Below are 17152 nucleotides of genomic sequence, written 5' to 3' on the forward strand. Positions count from 1 at the left end.
TAACCAGTGGTTAAAATTAAGTAAGGGGGCGTATACGTGTTTTTTTTATATAACAAATCTTACCTGAATCCTGGGCTCCTACAGACAGAGAATGCTGCTGGAAGAAAAACTGTTGAGGATCTGATGGATGGTAGTGTTGTCATAGCTCATATGCCTGGATCCTGGAAAGGGGAGAGTGATGGTAGAGATCTGTTAAAGGGGGCTGTAACTGCTATGTCCGAGTGCTGTGAATTCTGGTTATTCAGTGAGGCTGTCATAATCATACCTGGGAACTCCCCTGTTTTGACCCGGAGATTCAGGGTTTAGAGACCTAACTCGGGGTCGCCAGGAGAGCACCCAGGGTCTCTGGGTTTTAAACCCCCATCCCTGTTCCATGTAGCTGTCTTTTTATGTAGCACAGGGTAAAGAAATGGCAGGCACTAAGACGCAGGGGAGGCAGACAGGAAGCTAGCGGGGGAGAAACCTCAGCCTACAGCTAATTCCCCCACCTCTCCTTTCTGATTGGTTCTGGGTAGCTTAAGAAGCCAATCAGCAGTGAAAGAAGGGGAACCAATGCCCTTCCCTTGTGCTGCTTCAGTCCTCACAGAAACTATGCTGGCCAAGTGGGTAAAGAAGAAGAGAGAGAAAGACCGACTGACTGTGTGAGGGCAGTGAGAGAAGAGAGTAAGAGAAGGAGGGGACAAGAGTGTGTGTGGGGGGTGAGAGAAGGGCAATCAAGAGTTGGTGGGGGCAAAGAGTAAGGATGAAAAGAGAGAGGGGTGATCAAAGGTAAGAAGACAGCAAAAAGGGAGAGAGATGAGAGCAAGAGGAGAGGGGGAGGGGAAGATAAAGGGGGGAAAAACAGAACTGTGCTTAGTGTAGGAGGAAATGTATTTGTGTTTCTAGTCTCCAGTTTTGCACTGCATGCAGAAGGTGGTCTTGGGGTTTCCTTTCCAGGTTTTGTTTCCACTTTTGTAATTTGTGGTTTTTTATTCTATGTTTGGTGAAGGCAGGTCTGTCTGTGTTCTGTGTGTATGTGATTGAGATGAAGTACTTTACTAGAGGTTTGTATCAGCCTTGTTTGTTGTATTTTCTCAATATTATATTGCACTGGAGGTGAACTGCTGCCTTTTCACGGGGAGGGCTGTTGCTGTTTCATTTCTTGGAGTTAGTGCTGCTGAGGTGTGGCAGGTTTGATAGACACGTACAGAGTGGGGTTTGTTTGTATTATTTTACAATGCACCTGGAAATAGAGAGAGTTTGTGATGCTGTTATTGAGATGACACCAGAATCAGAATATCTTATATGGCGAGTTGTACAAGGAAATGTCTTAGTTCTGCTCTACCCTCGTTGTTAGGAAGCAGGAGATTCCTGTGGATGCAGAGCGTATGTTTATGTTATGTCCCCCTATGGTCATGTGTTCAGTGTGTCACACATGTGAGCAGCATCTCTCAGGTGTGTCCTAATAGCAAAAAACTACTGGCCTAGAGGGTAGCCCAGTGGGATTAGAAGCAGAGAAGCCAGGGTTCAAATCCTGCTTCTCCTACTGATGCTCTTTGTGATCTTGCCTCCAGTAGAAACTTTGGTCTGCATTTTTCCCATAGACACAAAATGGGAGAAAAGCCTTAGTAAATCAGGTTCTTTTGGTTATACGACCTTTGGGACAGGGATGTCCCTTCTACGCAAATTGTAACCCGCCTAGTGCTTGGCTTTACAAAGGCAGGTACCGGTAATTAAATCCATAGCTAGTCTTTAAGAGGAAGAGTTCCAGCTGAAGTCACCACATCTCTTCATGCCCTGCCCATGCCTTCTTTCTTCCATAAAAATACTTTATTTGCCCCAGTGACTCCAGGGCAAGAGGAGAAAGGTCTATTTCTCTCCCATTCTGGATACATCCCAGAGAGCAAGCACAGTAATCCTCTCCGGACTTAAAGAGGTCCTTATGCAGCAGTATGGGAGCAGGAATTCACCGGGGAAAATTTAGACAAGAAATTCAGCAGGACTTACCCAGGTCCATTTTGCTGCTGACTGTAGAGAACTTGCTTAAGGTTATCTGGGTAGTATTACCCAGGAATCTTTAAGGCAATGTTTTCTCCTACAAGATTTACCTGAATAAGTGTTGCAAAGTAGTGCTCAATATTGGTGCTACTTGGCTACAATTACACCCCTGCCTCCAGAAGGCCCCCTGTCCTCCCTATTTTTAACTGGCTAAATGTTATCAGGGTCAAGGTCAGCTGGTGGGAAGGGGGAAATATTCAGAAGTTACCATGAAAAACCCCTATGAATATTGACCTCAAAGTAACCAATTTTCAAAACTTCATGACTGTAGTTTGATTCCTACCATATCTCTCTCTGCTCAACCTTGGTCTTCTCTTAGTTTTCTGTTTCTCCTCATTCCTTATTCTTTAAAAAAAAGACAATCCTTATTTTCCTTCCTTTTCTCCATACTTTAGCATTTCTTTTTCCTCCATCCATCTGTACATCTGTGTCTATTTGCAGCCTGTCTTCGCTTTTTCCCCTCACCACACATTTTTGTTACCTTCTCGTACCGTCTAGTCTCACCTCGCCTTCCTTCCTCTTTCTCTTCATCCTTTCATGACTCTTCCCTTCCTCTCCTCATTGTTCATGCTTCCTGTATGATTCCCCTCTCAGCTTACCTCCCCAATCTAAGGCATCCCTTGTCCTCTTCCTCTCATCTTCTCAAGTCCCACCGCCCTCTTCCTCTTTCCCAGCCTCTCATTTTCTCTTCCAGCTTGTGTCTACTCTGAGACCCTCTCCCATCCCTTCCCTACCTCACAGCCTATGTCCACTCTCCCAGTTCGTCTCCTCTTCTTCTCATTGCTCCACTGCTAAAGCCTCTTCCTATCACGCAGTCTTTTTTTTTTTATTATTATTTATTTATGATTTTCAATTTTTACATTGTTAGAATCCTTCATATAAGTTTGTATTACATCATATCACATATTATTTTTCATTACAATCTTAATAGTCAAAGAAAAAGAAATAGATATTTATCTTTTATATAATATCTATAAAAAGAAATAATCACCAATAGCAAACTTATAGTAGGGATTTACAAAATTACCATTAAAGACATCACCCAAAAAAGGCAAACCATATATATAGCAGGAGCCCAAATACTTAACATTATCAGAAATAGGCTATTAACTTAATACTAACAGTGAAAAATTTCATAATTGACCTTCTTACTCTAGTCGTTTGGAGAAGAGGTTATTGGCCTACGGGCTTTAATGAATTGCTTTAATTGTTCTAGTTGGAAAAACACAAAAGTTTTGTCACCTTTCTTTAATAAACACTTGCAAGGGTACCGCAGTGAAAACACAAAACCTAAATTTAATTACGCAGCCTTTTTTTTTACCTGGTTTCCATTCTCTCTCCTTTGCTTGCAGAATCTGCCTGTCTCACAATCAGGAGCACCTCTCCCAGCCCATACCCCCATAGCTCTTCTCTTCCAGTTCCTCTATCTCTCTCCCAGGCCTCCCCACCCCCCCCCCCCTAACACACACCTTAGTCGGCATCCGCTTTCACAGCCAGTATCATCAGTTCCACTCCCTTTCCCAGCCCTCTGCCCTCCCGGCATTCCCTCTGGCAGCCAACTTTCCCTCTCATCGCTCTCCTCTTTCAGCTCCCTTCCCATCTTCACTGGCAGCAAATTGTATTTGAAAGAGGATCCTAAGCAGTTGGGAGATACCAGAGGCATTTCTCATTCTGTTCATTCACCAGACTTTGCCAACTAATAGCCTGTGGGGGAGGCAGGCGAAGCAGCACAGAAAACACAATCTCTTCCCGACTGTTCCCTCTAATCTCTCCAGCCTCATCTCAGCCTGGGCAGGAATTTAATCTTTGCTAACAGGAGACAATGCCCATGGGTGGGAATCTCCCTCCCAATGCAGGCGACTTGTCAGCATGGTGCTGTCCTCTGTTCCATGAGAAAGACAGTCAAGTTCTCTTACCTTACATACACTCTTCCTCAGGAGCAGTCAACTGGCATCTCTCAAACTGCATGTGGTTTCCTGAAGTTGAAAATGGGACTTTGTCAGTGCTGCCAGCAGCAGCAGCAGCAGCAAGGGAGTTGGAGTCGTCAGTCCACATGGGCCAATGGGAGGAAGTAGTGTGGGCAGCCAGGACAGGCTGAAGGGAGCAGGAGATGGTATCAACGTCCTGCACAGGCCAATGGAAGGAAGCTGTGTCAGTGGGAAGGTGGGAGGTGTGATTGGCACAGAGGGGAAGGAGAGCTGCTCTTCCTCCCTGCTACTAAATGTAGCGTAGGAGAGAGACTGACAGAAGGAAAAACTGCTGAAGGGGGAGTGTTTGAAGGTGGGACTGCTTGGTAGGTTTTTGATAGAGAGGCTGCTGGGATCAGCATTTGAGAGAGACTGCTAAGGCATTTGACAGAAAGGTGTCTGGGGATGGGGCATTTGAAATAGGGAATGCTGGGGGTCCTTTAAGAGAGAGAGAGAGACTGCTGGTAATGGGAGGTTTCTGAGTGAGAGTATTAACAGAAACAGAGACTGGAATGGCCAAGGTGAAGGATGAGAGAGAGAGAGGTAGGCAGGTGGTGTCACAGCGGAGAATTAAGAGTGAGAGGGATACTGATGGGGACAAGGAGTAGTAGTAGTAGGAGGAGGTTGAGAGAGTGGTGGATCATTTTTTTGGGGGAGGACTAGAGGGGAAGAGGCCCCTTCCCTACATCTCAAACGTAAAGTGTTACTGTGCACTCTTTTTTTGTGGTTCATGATGTATAAAAGGTTGACCGCCTCTTTTCTTCCCCATTCATTTCCTGTAGCTTTTTGTACCTTGTATAACATTTGCAACAGTCAATAAAAGTGTTTTGTTTTAGAAAAAAATGTGTTTCTTGTTATCGAATCAGCTTGGGTGTTAAGGGAAAGGCACTTTTTTACATATTACTCCTTCCTTCAAAGGTGATTGAGGGTGGGTAAGACAGCAAAAGTATTTGAAATTTGAAGAGGAACAAGGGAGGGGAGTTTTGCCTCCCCTTTCTTGCACTTTGCCACCTCTCTTGCTATCCTTCTCAGGTGATTAGGATCCTGTCACATACTGCGAGTTAGGATGCTGTACATTAGGTCCTGGGTCATCTGCTCTCGACTTCCTTCTATCTTCTCAAGTCAGTACCAGCCACCCCTCCTTCCACGCACGTTCTGGGCCTTAACATCCTCCTACCTCACGATGACTTGATAAGATTGCAAGGGATAACACAAGGAGTGCACGACTGAGAGGGAGATGGGTAGCACTGATGCCAGTAAGCAGCATTTCCTGCACCTAAACATCCAGAGATATGACTACGTCCTCTACTTTTCTCTCTCTCTCTCTCTCCTTCTCTTTTTCTCCCCTCCTCTTCCTCCTCCTGTTCTCTCTTTCTCTTCCACCTCTCTTTCTTTCTTTCTTTTTCTTGCTAGCTACAGCAGCCAGAATACCTCATTTTTCCCCCCAAAACTTCTTCTGACAGACGACAGTTTGTAGCATGTGCATGGTCCTCAGTGGGTGATCACAGCATGCACTAACTAGAGTTTGGTTTAATGAACAGGATGATAATTTGTGTGACTTCATTATGACGTCATTCGCATCTCATTATGCTCATTAGTAGGCACCTAGATGTCATAGTTGAACATCCAGTTCCTAATGCATTAGCAGTTTCCTTAATGTGCCTGCCAAGACTTTAGTAACTAGGATGCTGTGTATCACACATGCTAAACCAGGTTAGCATGTGCCACAACTGCTGGCAGTCTTAAGTGATTCAGCCCATAGTCCATTAAATCAGTTAAAATAGATTAAAAAGTAAAACTAGTGAGTTTTGTTTAAATCTTATCTTTAAAAGCTGGTTAGTTGTGACACCTAATTCACTTATTAATTTGTATGTAGTTATGTCCATAATGCAATTAGCTCAATAGCAACTAAAGCATTTCCATATCTGAACAATGCTTTTTGTGATTGTTGCAAATTTGAAATCACAGAAAATGTTGTAGTTGGTAAAGTATTTGTTTTATTCCATTTGGGAAAATACCTTGTTTTAAGCAAGTTTTTGTTTTCATAAAGACTAAATGGGGGAAAAAACCCCCTTAGTACATCTGAACCATTATTTTGAGGTCATGTAGTTTTTATATTGCACACATTTACTGATTTTGTTCATTCAAGATTGGTTACGTTTGTAAGTGTTAGAACTAACTATTAACAACTATTTCTCTTTGCTATTTTGTTGCTTTCATTTTTTAGCACTACCAGAATGGGTGGAGCATATCAACGACACAGAGAGAGATATAGGAAGTGATCTCTTCTGGCCTTGTGTCGCTACAGGAAAGCCTATTCCTGCAATCAGATGGATGAAAAATGGAGTAGCAGTAAGTAGCCCTTCCTTTCTCTGTCAGTTCTAGGAAGGAAGGTGGTGGTGGTGGTGGTGGTGGTGATGGTTGGCATGGGAGGAAGGGATAGGTCAGGGAAGATAATCTTCAATATCCTATGGGTATTTTTATCAGGAACTCTTGGTCGCCAAGATCCAAATACCACACACAGCAGTTTATGCTAAAGAAAGACTTTACCTAAAATACCTAAAATATAACTCGCAGTATGTGACAGGACCCAATCTACAATTTAAATAATCTCATAGAGAGTACATTTAACAGATGTATCTGCTGCAGCTCTAGAAATGATTCACTGACTTTAGCAGTGTATTACTCCTTGGATAGGTTAAAGGGCATCTTGGCCCAGTAACGTTGGGTTTCAAGATCCCAGGATTGCTACTGGGGAATGTCTTTTCCTTCTGTTATCCCAACCAGCTGGTTCTTGTGTAAATCTTCCCCCAAGGATTTCTACTAGAGCAGATCCTTAAATGGAATTCTATAATATAAGGGTTTTTTGCTCCTGAATTTATTTCACACCCTAGACTGCAGGTAACATTTCTGCCTTGTGCACGTTTTTGTACCAGATGGGCACTCTGCTAGTACAACTCGAGTTAATATAATCTCTTTCTCCTTCACTTCTTTAATAGCCCAGACTAGCTGCTGCTTTGGACTTCCAGAGAGCCTCTGGATATACCATAGTTAACCTTTCTTCTTTTGTGTTCTCTCCTTGTTCCTCCTCTAAAGCCAAAAATGTAACTATTAAGAGAGGAGAGTTACTCTGTTCACTTCCTTATGAAGGATCTCTCCAATGATCTTCTCCTACTTTATTTATTTATTTAAAAACTTATAGACCGCAGACATGATACATACATAAAATATATAAAACATAATAAAACATCAAACATAACTAAATATACATTACATACATTATCCAAGCCAAATGCCTCCTGAAAAAATATGGTCTTCAAGCCTTTTTGAAACACCCTGATATTCGCTTCTGTACACAGTTATAATGGGAGTGTATTCCAACCATTGGGGGCAATATAGGAGAATGCCCTAGATCTTGTTTTTTATAATCTATACTCGTTGTGGGAGGGAACAATTAATAATTCTTGATCTACTGATCTTAAAGGACACACTGGAATGTATTTAACTAATTTAGCTTGAATAAGACATGGTGACTCTCCATGTAGCAATTTAAAAACTATCATATTAATCAAATTTGCTTTCTAAACATAATGGGCAACCGATGTAAACTTTTCAATGTCTAGACAATCCAAGAAAAACCCTTGCGGACTAATGCTGTATTAGTTGTAACACATGCAGTACTTTGTCAGGCAAACCTATACAGTCAGTGCTGCAATAATTCAAAAGACCCAATACGAGAGACTGCAACACAGTCGGAAACATATCTATTGGAATCAAGTATTTTAAAGGCCTAAGCATTTTTAGCTTGCAGAATGCCATTTTTGCTACATGCCTAATATGAGGCTTCATACTAAGCTCTGAATCTCTCTCTCTATATAGTCCCAAACATTTTATCTCAGATAAATGACAGGAGTTCCTTCCAAAGATGTTCTTGCCACCCACAATAATTTTGTCTTTGAAACATTTAGTGCTAGACCATTGCCAGCTAACCAATTTTTTATTTCATACATACACTTATTAAATATTTTTATAGAAATGGTTCCAGTCACATCACTCAGAATATGTATCTGGAGATAATCAGCAAATAGATAATATATCACTCAAGGTGTCTGGAACAAAGAACACAAAGGAGCAATATACAAATTGAAAAGAACTGATGAGAGGGCAGAGCCCTGAGATGCGCAGACTGTTTCCTGTTATCAAGAAAAGATGCAAACCATTCATGTGCTGTTCCTGCAATTCCAATCTTTTTTAGCCGAGACAATAATATACTACGAGTCACAGTATCAGATGCACTGGAGAAGTCCAACTGGACCAAAAGTTCAGTCATCCCATGCTCCAAGTTACTATTAGGAAAATGTAAAAATATTTTACAATAGGCTTGGGGTACTTCTTTATTTCAGGTATAGGTCACATTGTAAAGTGAATTTTGAAAACCCGGCACATGCCAGAATTGGGAATGTGCACCCAGGTGAGGCCGACGTGTGCCAATCAGATTTTAAAAGCCACCCGTGTACGAGCGTACCTCCCGCTATGGGCACAAATGAAAAAGGGGATGGACATGGGTGTAGTCTGGGCAGGACATGGGCACTCCTGGATTTCACCTTGAAATTTGTGTGTAAATACAGGTGCACGCCGGGGTCCCCTGCTGCGTAACTTTGTTTCTACTATGGATGGCATGTAAGTTGGAGAACAAAAAAAAACAAAACTAAATACATCAGCAGTGTTATAAGGGTCGAGGCTAACAGGGGAGAAGGGAGGTGATTAAACTAGGGGGGTTTGGAAGTCCCAGCCTTACCTTGCCAAACTGGAACCGAACTGGTAAAATTGGTAATGGTATTGGCGTGCGTGTCTTTCAAAATCCCTCCACTTAAGCGGTAGAAGCGGCATTTGACATCACTTGGAGTGAGGAAAGTCTAACAAAGATGAAATTTTGTACTATGTTCTCTCACCCTAGTTTGATGGATGCAGTAACAGGGTACCATCACTCCAAATGATGTCAAAACATAAGAACATAAGAAATTGCCATGTTGGGTCAAACCAAGGGTCCATCAAGCCCAGCATCCTGTTTCCAGCAGTGGCCAATCCAGGCCACAAGAACCTGGCAATTACCCAAACACTAAGAAGATCCCATGCTACTGATGCAATTAATAGCAGTGGCTATTCTCTAAGTAAACTTGATTACTAGCCGTTAATGGACTTCTCCTCCAAGAACTTATCCAAACCTTTTTTGAACCCAGCTACACTAACTGCACTAACCACATCCTCTGGCAACAAATTCCAGAGCTTTATTCTGCATTGAGTGAAAAAGAATTTTCTCCAATTAGTTTTAAATGTGCTACTTGCTAACTTCATGGAATGCCCCCTAGTCCTTCTATTATCAGAAAGTGTAAATAACCGATTCACATCTACTCGTTCAAGACCTCTCATGATCTTAAAGACCTCTATCATATCCTCCCTCAGCTGTCTTCACCAAGCTGTACTGTACTGTTCATACATCTCACTCCTCATGCAAAACTGGCCCGTAAACCCAAAACCACCACTAACACCTCACTTCGACCTATTAGGTTGCCCTCCTATACAGATTTAAATAGGTGCACACAGTGAGGTCCTCCCCAGAGTTTCTCTCTCTCTCTTTCTCCCTCCCTCTCCACTCCCCAAGCCCAGAAATGGCCAAAATGCAATTCCAAACATTTATCACAAATTGCGTTATGGCCATTTCGGGCATATCATACAGCTTAACACCAGTGAAAAAGGTATAGTTATTTCTGGTGTTGACTGTGTAACATGTCCCCTAATTTAACTAATTCCCACCCAAAACTCCTCCCCGATCTCAAACCCCCCCACCCCCAAAAAAAATAAATTTGCATTCGTGCCATGCACTACAGCATTTTTCGCATGAGTTAATACCATAAAGCATTTTGTGGTAAGTTATCTGGTTAACTTCAGAATTTAGTTAGCCATTTATCTGGGTCGAGAGAAAGAGAAAATAACTGCAGTAGAGACTGCTTTGTAATTATCATGTCCACTTGTTGGTACCTTTCATTGATTCAAATGATAGAAATTCATCAGTCATATCAAATTTGCAGTTAATTCCTCTGACTGTATATGTAAAACCTACCCCACCACAAACTTGCCCTGAATAAAGTATCCCTTCTTACTTTGATTTTATAGAGGCTTTCTCTCGCTCTCTCACTCCCTCACTCTAACAGCTGCGGTTGTGTGTTATGACCTGAGATAAATATACTGTGTGCGTTAAAAACAGATAGTGTGCCATGCATTGCAATATTTTTCTGTGCAATGCAGTAACTCTACAGTTTGCCTAACCATGCCCATTTATTTATCCTGGGTGCTATTTCTGTTATTTTTATAGCATTTTAATGAATCTAGGGGTAAGTCTGTTCGGGCCAAAGAACTGTCCTAAAGTTAGCTTCCTTAACTTTGATAGCCAGCTATATTCAATAATGCAGCATCACTATTGAATATATCTCTAAGTTAGCCAGATAAGTTTATCCGGCTAACTTTTAAGGTCATTTTTCAAATTGTGTTAGGTCATTGCCACGGGTTATGGGGCCCTAACGCCCTTGATAACACCATAACGTACATGATAAAAAATGCATCATGAGATGTGTATGCAGAGTTTAAAAATTGAGTCAAAAGAGAGGAATTTGGGTGGAATTTATGAAAATGAGGGGTGTTTAACATTGTGTGTGATAATGTAATGCATATTATCATCAATTAATAAATCTCATGATCCCAATAAATGTTGGAATATCAAGGACTATGGCAAATATTTAATGTGTCAGACAAATTGCCAAAAGTACCAACATTACATTAGTAAGAGACGCTTACTTTTACGATTGACCATTCATAATAGGCTTCATCGTGAGAGCAGTATCGCTTTATGACTCGGCCTTATGTATAATCATGGGTCAATTTAAAGTGAACATATATATTTTTCTTTTTTTTATGCTGTGCGTAATTTCAACTTAACTTAAATATGAACTCTGTTTTTATCGAGTTGACTCTGAAGCCTCATGTTCTCAACAAGCCCAACATGGATCCATGTTTTGAACAAACCCGCTCTCTCAAGGGCACAATGACAGCGTTGTAGATGTATTCTTCAGACCTTTAACATGGCGTTTCCGCATTCTTTTACCATCTACAATGCTGTCATTGTGCCCTTGAGAAAGAACGGCTTTGTTCGAAACATGGACCCATGTTGGGCTTGTTGAGAACATGAGGCTTCAGAGTCAACTTAAATATGAACTCTGTTTTTATCGAGTTAAGTTGAAATTATGCACAGCATAAAAAAAGAAAAATATATATGTTCACTTTAAATTTACCCATGATTATACATAAGGCCAAGTCATAAAGCGATACTGCTCCCACGATGAAGCCTATTATGAATGGTCAATCATAAAAGTGTCTCTTACTAATGTAATGTTTGTACTTTTGTCAATTTGTCTGATGCATATTATCATGCCAGAAATAATTACACCTTTTTTCCTGGCATTATGCCTGAAATGGGATTTGTGATATTTATGGCAAATCCCATTTTAAGTGGGAGAAGAGTGGAAGAGAGAGACTCTGGGGTGGCACATATTAGACAACTATTTATACCACTGTAGAGGGTAAACTAGTAACTCAAGGTGAGATTTTGATGCACTTTTGATAGCAGCTAGGTAGAAAGTGCATCAAACTAGGTAAAGAGTACAATGTACAAATCTCATCTTTGTGTTTATCATAATCTATTAACAGACAATGTTAATAACATGCAAATTAGACAGACAGTAATGTACATGCATGCTTTACCGAGACAGATATTGTAAAAACTCAACTACACTTCTTTGAGTTAATACATCTTTGAAGCAGGTTGTATGTGTACATTTATGCTGCATTAATGAATGTTTTGCCTAGTTTTGCATTTCATTACCTCATTAGCATGCTTTGTGCATTTAAACTCTCATGAGCTAATCTGTGCATGTTAAAAGTGTTGTTAACATGGATAAACTAGATTGGACTAACAGCATTTTTAACATGCATTAATGCTTATGAGAGCAATAATATACTTTAGAACATTATTCCCTTTGTTACTCAACTGTTATTATCCAAGTTTCTAACAAACATCTTTATTTCGTATATATCAAGATATAAATCAAATAATGCTTTTGAGGTAGTTGTTTCTAAAAATTGAACCATTCAAAGGTATTTTTTTTATGCTTCAGAACCGAAAAGGTGAAATGAGAATTTATGGCCTGACCCTGGAAGATGCTGGAATGTATCAGTGTATAGCAGAAAATACATATGGGACTATTTACGCTAATGCTGAGCTCAGAATTTTAGGTCAGTAGCATTTCCTGCTTTTATTTGCTTATCTGTTTGTTTGTTTTTTTAAACGCATGCCAGAAACATTTAGAAATGAATTGACATGTCAGTCAAGTGCATGTTTGCAATCAACAACTTGATGGCATTTGAGGTGTATATGCATCATGCATGTCCTACTTCATTTTATGTCTCAGAATTTAAAAATTGTTGCTTGCATAGAGCATCAGCAGAGTGTTACATGACTCTTGAAGTTTAGAGATTTTTAAGCAATGTGATATTTACTTAAGGAATCGGGAGACCTATTTATTAAGCTATGATAAAATAGCAGATTTTTATGCTACTTTACTGCAAGTTATTACCTGCAGAATTGATTAAACTGCAGTAGCAAAGTAATGAATTTTACTGTGTGCAAACACATGATCCCACCTTAGTAAACAGGCCTTAGTCAGGTAATACAAAATTAAAAGGTAACCAGCTAAATTTAGCTGGGTAACCCTGGTCATACAGACAGCAAGTCCAAATCTACCACCTAGTGAAAAGCCCCCAGCCCCCAGTAACTGAAAATGCTCCAACCCATACCCTTCCCAAACTGCCTGAAGGAAAGGTCTCCAATTGTTCCTGCCCTGCTGACGCCAGCTGATCCCTTCTTACATCTGAGGCAAAGGAGCGGCACTGGCAGGGCAGGAGCAACTGGGGATAGCGTCTGCCCCCAAGTCAACCAGCAAGGATTTCGGAGTATGCCTTAATGATTGAGGTGGTCTGTGAGGGTGGGGATGAGGAATTTATGAAGAAGGAGTATTTTGGGGTATCGGAGAGGGCACAGCTTTCCCCAGAGGGTAGATTTAGGTCTGCTATTTGTGTGACCAGGGTTACTCAGATAAATGTAGCTGGTTAGCACTGAATATATCACATAAACCGACTAAGGGATAGATTTTTTTTTTATTATTATTTATTAACTTTTAAACCAGTCCAGGATTAAAACTAAAGAATAGGTGGTAGATGAGGAAAAACATAAGAAATAAATCATACATTAAACATCTCTTATCTTAGAACACCTCCAATCCCCATCAAGAAGGGAAAATGAAGACATCATATTACAAGGAAAATAAAAATGTAAATAGGTGCCAGGAAGCTTGATAGTACTTCCTATTACTCCCCCTACCCTCTAAGGGGGTCATTTTCAAAAGCGATCGCACGCGAAAAGTCCCTTTTCGTGTGCGATCACTAAATGGGGGCGAAGTCGGGGCGGCACCGGGGCTGACGCTGCGGGCATATCGCTGGCGGCAAAAGATATGGACCTTTATTGCCGCCAGTTTCGCGCCGAATAACTACACCTTTTATGGTGTAGTCATTCGGTGTAAAAGCCGGCAGCCACACACTGCAGTGGTGCGCTGGCTGCTGGCTTTCGCAGGCCTGCCCCCCACTTCACCCCCTCCCCTGCCTCCAGTTACCGCTGGATTTTCTAAGGTCTGCGACCTTAGAAAATCCAGGCCTAAGTCACCCAGCCTTGTCAAGAAGAAATGTTTCTAAGAGGACTGGATCAGAAAAATATACCTATTCCCATAAAAATCAATTATATATTTACACAAGAACTTTAAAAAATCTGGAAATAGGGACAGTGAGTGAGATGATCAAATTTGCTGATGACACCAAATTAGTCAAATTTGTTAAATTAGAAAAAGATTGTGAGAAATTGCAAGAGGACTTGCAAAACTGGGAGACTGGGCATGCAAATGGCAAATTAAATTTAATGTGGACGAGTGCAAAGTGATGGAACTACAGGTACAGTTTCAAAGAGGTGAGCGTGCATCCATGTGCGAGCAGTTCCCGGCGCGCGCACATGGACGTGGCAGTTTTGTAACATGCACGTATTGCCACCCGCATGTTATAAAATACGATTCCCGCGCGCACATGCGTGCCTGACTTTTATATTGGCTTGCTAATGTGCGGGCGGGTTGCAACTCACGGGTGCAAGGGGGGAGATTTTAGTTAAAAACGCACAGCAACACAATCGGGCCTACACCAGTTCCTTCCCAGTCTGTTCCAATTAAGGATCATACTGGGAGGGAACTTTCCATCCTGCTATCTTACCTTTTTCCCTTTTCTCCTCTCCTCCCTAGCCCCTAAACCTACCCTAACTAACCTCTTTTTTTTAATTTTTTATTTTCGAACTTACCTACTCCTTCGAGCAGCAATACGTTCTGCACATCGGCCGGCTGCCAGCTCGCACTTCCCCGGGACGGCACCTGATGGCCACGCGCTTACCTCCCGGTATTTGTGCGCACTGGGCTATTAAAATTTGGCCTTAAGGGAAGGGTAACCCAAATTACAGCTACACAATGGTTACTCTACATATTCGTGGTCTGCTGTAAAATATTGTGAGCACAAATAGGCCAGGAATTAAGTAAATGGATTGTGTGCTGGTTTTTTGTTTAGCCTTGGCTCCTAATTTTGAACTCAACCCGATGAAGAAAAAGGTCCTAGCGGCAAATGGAGGACGCATGATAATTCAATGCAAGCCCAAAGCTGCACCAAAACCAAAGACTTCATGGAGTAAAGGAACAGAACTGCTTACAAATGGAAGCAGGTCAGTGCTGGAATCTCAAAAGTGGAGGCTTACATAAAAGACTATAAATAAATCCTGTGCAAGATCATTGCTAGGCTACCAGTTTATTAAAGCATGAGCTTTTGAGGACAGAGTGAATCTGTTGAAGTGGACTGTATCCTTGAAAGCTCGGGTTTTAATAAATTGGTTAGTCTATAAGGTGCCACTCAACTCCTGTCATTTTTGCTACACCAGACTAATACGGCTATCCCTCTGAAAATTGCTAGACTAGTAGACATTTACAGGAAATAGAAATCATGGGTCAGTCAAGAGATTTTGCTTCCTCATATTTTCAGAATTAACTAGCCCTGAATGGCGTGAAAGTTTTGTCTGGATCAGGTATTCAGTTTTGGTTTTAATGCTGGTGGTATCAGTTGTGGCATTGTACAATTTGTAATAGAAGTTTTGCACAAAGTTATTCTTCTTTCAGCCTTCATCTGCTGTCTCTAATGATTGTGCTATGAATAATAAATGCTAAAGGTTACTGCACCTTAAGCAGTAAATATGATTTTATGCTTCCTGTCTCTCTAATGAATATAAATGAATGTACAGAGCTTGACTGAATCCTTTCAGCCTATCATATTTTTCATCCAGCTTTCTCTTTTCACATTCTGACATTGTCACTTTGCTTTTCATCTGTAGAGGGAAATAGCCCTGTCCATTTGCAGGCTCACTAAGCTTCTCACAGACATTGCTGCATAACAGAGCTACAGCTTTTCTTGCTTCACTTTCTGCAGTTTCTTAGAAAAAAATGTATCTTGCTTTCATGTCTTTAAATTCTGAGCTACACAACCATTTTTGCACATATCTAGATTTAGTCAGGAGATCATTTGATGTCATACTACATATGGCATAGCCATTTTTTAAATGTTACTCCTACTCAAGGTTATTGAAGGATTCATGTGCCATTAGTATGGCTTTTGTGTGTAGATGTATTTTCTCCTATATGCAGGCCATGATTTTTTACAATCACCCAGTACATCCAATAGATCTGTATTGTGCATCAGAAAGAAAACTCAACAATATGTATGCTTTTGGTATTTTGACTAGATAGTTACTCTTTCCACATTTCTCTAACTCTATGACTTCTCCCCTTCCCAAAATACACACCCTATACCTCATCCTTCTTTAGATAGTTTACTGTGTGTTGTGTAGAGTGTAAATGTGAGTGCTTGTGCTTGTGCTCCTAGGAGAGATAGAGTGAAGAATGATGTTTAAGGGTAATGAAATGCAGGTGGCATATAATGCTTGTGAAGGGACTGTTCCTCCTTGGTTTTTATTACTGCTGATAAAACAATAGAGACAAGTGTTAAATGGGATGAAATGGTTTATTAGCCTTATTAAATTAAACCTTCCTTATTTTTTTGCACAGGATTGTCACTAACTTCTTTGAATTTATGGCAATGTATTTTCTACCAGTTATGTTTCTTATTGTTTTTCTTTCTCATTTCTTTCTATGATATTGGGGCATATATGTTTGCACAATATTTAAATAAGGCAATGTGGTGATCATAGTATGGGCAAGTGTTCTTGGTTTCTTAGCCTTAGCTGTGCCTCCTTTCCCTAATCCAGATGTTGGAGATGTCAGGACAGTGAGTCAGCATATCAAAAAGGAGATAAAAATGATCTTGCATATTAAAGAAGCCACCAAAAATACTACATAGTGAATTGCATATTATGTATTCTGTAGCAGAGGTCTACCTAAAAATCCAAATAAAGAGTTTCACTAATTTGTCACTCTTTAAATATATGATGTGATTTTTTTTTTTTCGTTTGGTAAAGTTAACAAATATCTTTCTTCTAGAAATATTTCTAAATCCTAAATCTGGGTGAATTCAACACCTTTGATTCAGGGCTGAAACAAGCTTTTTAAGAAAATATACATGCTGTTTGTGGATTCTGGACAACTGGTCACTAGAGGGGACACTGGCAATGAGAGAGGAAATTATGTCACTCTTTGGCAAAGCTTGCTGGAAGGTGTAGTTTTAAGGAAATCTGGCCTAGAGAGCCAGGTGGAAATTCTTAGGAAATTTAGTAAGAAGTGGAGAAAAGCATACAGCTGGCAGAGAAGTAGAGAGAAACAGAGGTTGGGTTGCTATCAGAAAGACAGGGATAATCTTAGAATGCATACTCTGGTAGGGAGTTTCCAGTTAAGAAGTTTGGTCAGTGAAAACTTCTTTTCTTTTTAGCTGTTTGCCAGTGCTTAGAAGCAGGA

The 17152-nt window shown here is 40.7% G+C and overlaps 1 protein-coding gene and 1 long non-coding RNA gene across 4 annotated transcripts in view; one reads left to right on the forward strand and one right to left on the reverse strand.

Moving 5' to 3' along the window:
- Window positions 1-4197, reverse strand: part of LOC115098984 — a 28687-nt gene extending 24490 nt beyond the window's left edge. The window contains exons 1-2 of one of the 2 annotated variants that reach the window (XR_003858657.1): window positions 3954-4197; window positions 64-161 (exon numbers count right to left, since the gene is read on the reverse strand). This is a non-coding gene — a long non-coding RNA (uncharacterized LOC115098984). Of the gene's footprint in view, window positions 1-63; window positions 162-3358; window positions 3456-3953 lie in introns of those variants that run through there. The other variant, XR_003858658.1, reaches the window with a different exon arrangement.
- Window positions 1-17152, forward strand: part of CNTN1 (contactin 1) — a 295655-nt gene that overhangs the window by 53382 nt on the left and 225121 nt on the right. For both annotated transcript variants that reach the window (XM_029616197.1, XM_029616198.1), the window contains exons 8-10: window positions 6232-6356; window positions 12233-12350; window positions 14769-14919. In XM_029616197.1, the coding sequence (XP_029472057.1) occupies window positions 6232-6356; window positions 12233-12350; window positions 14769-14919 (394 nt within the window). The remainder of the gene's footprint in view (window positions 1-6231; window positions 6357-12232; window positions 12351-14768; window positions 14920-17152) is intronic.

This window comes from Rhinatrema bivittatum, chromosome 9 (genome assembly GCF_901001135.1).
Source record: "Rhinatrema bivittatum chromosome 9, aRhiBiv1.1, whole genome shotgun sequence".
NCBI classification, from domain to species: domain Eukaryota; kingdom Metazoa; phylum Chordata; class Amphibia; order Gymnophiona; family Rhinatrematidae; genus Rhinatrema; species Rhinatrema bivittatum.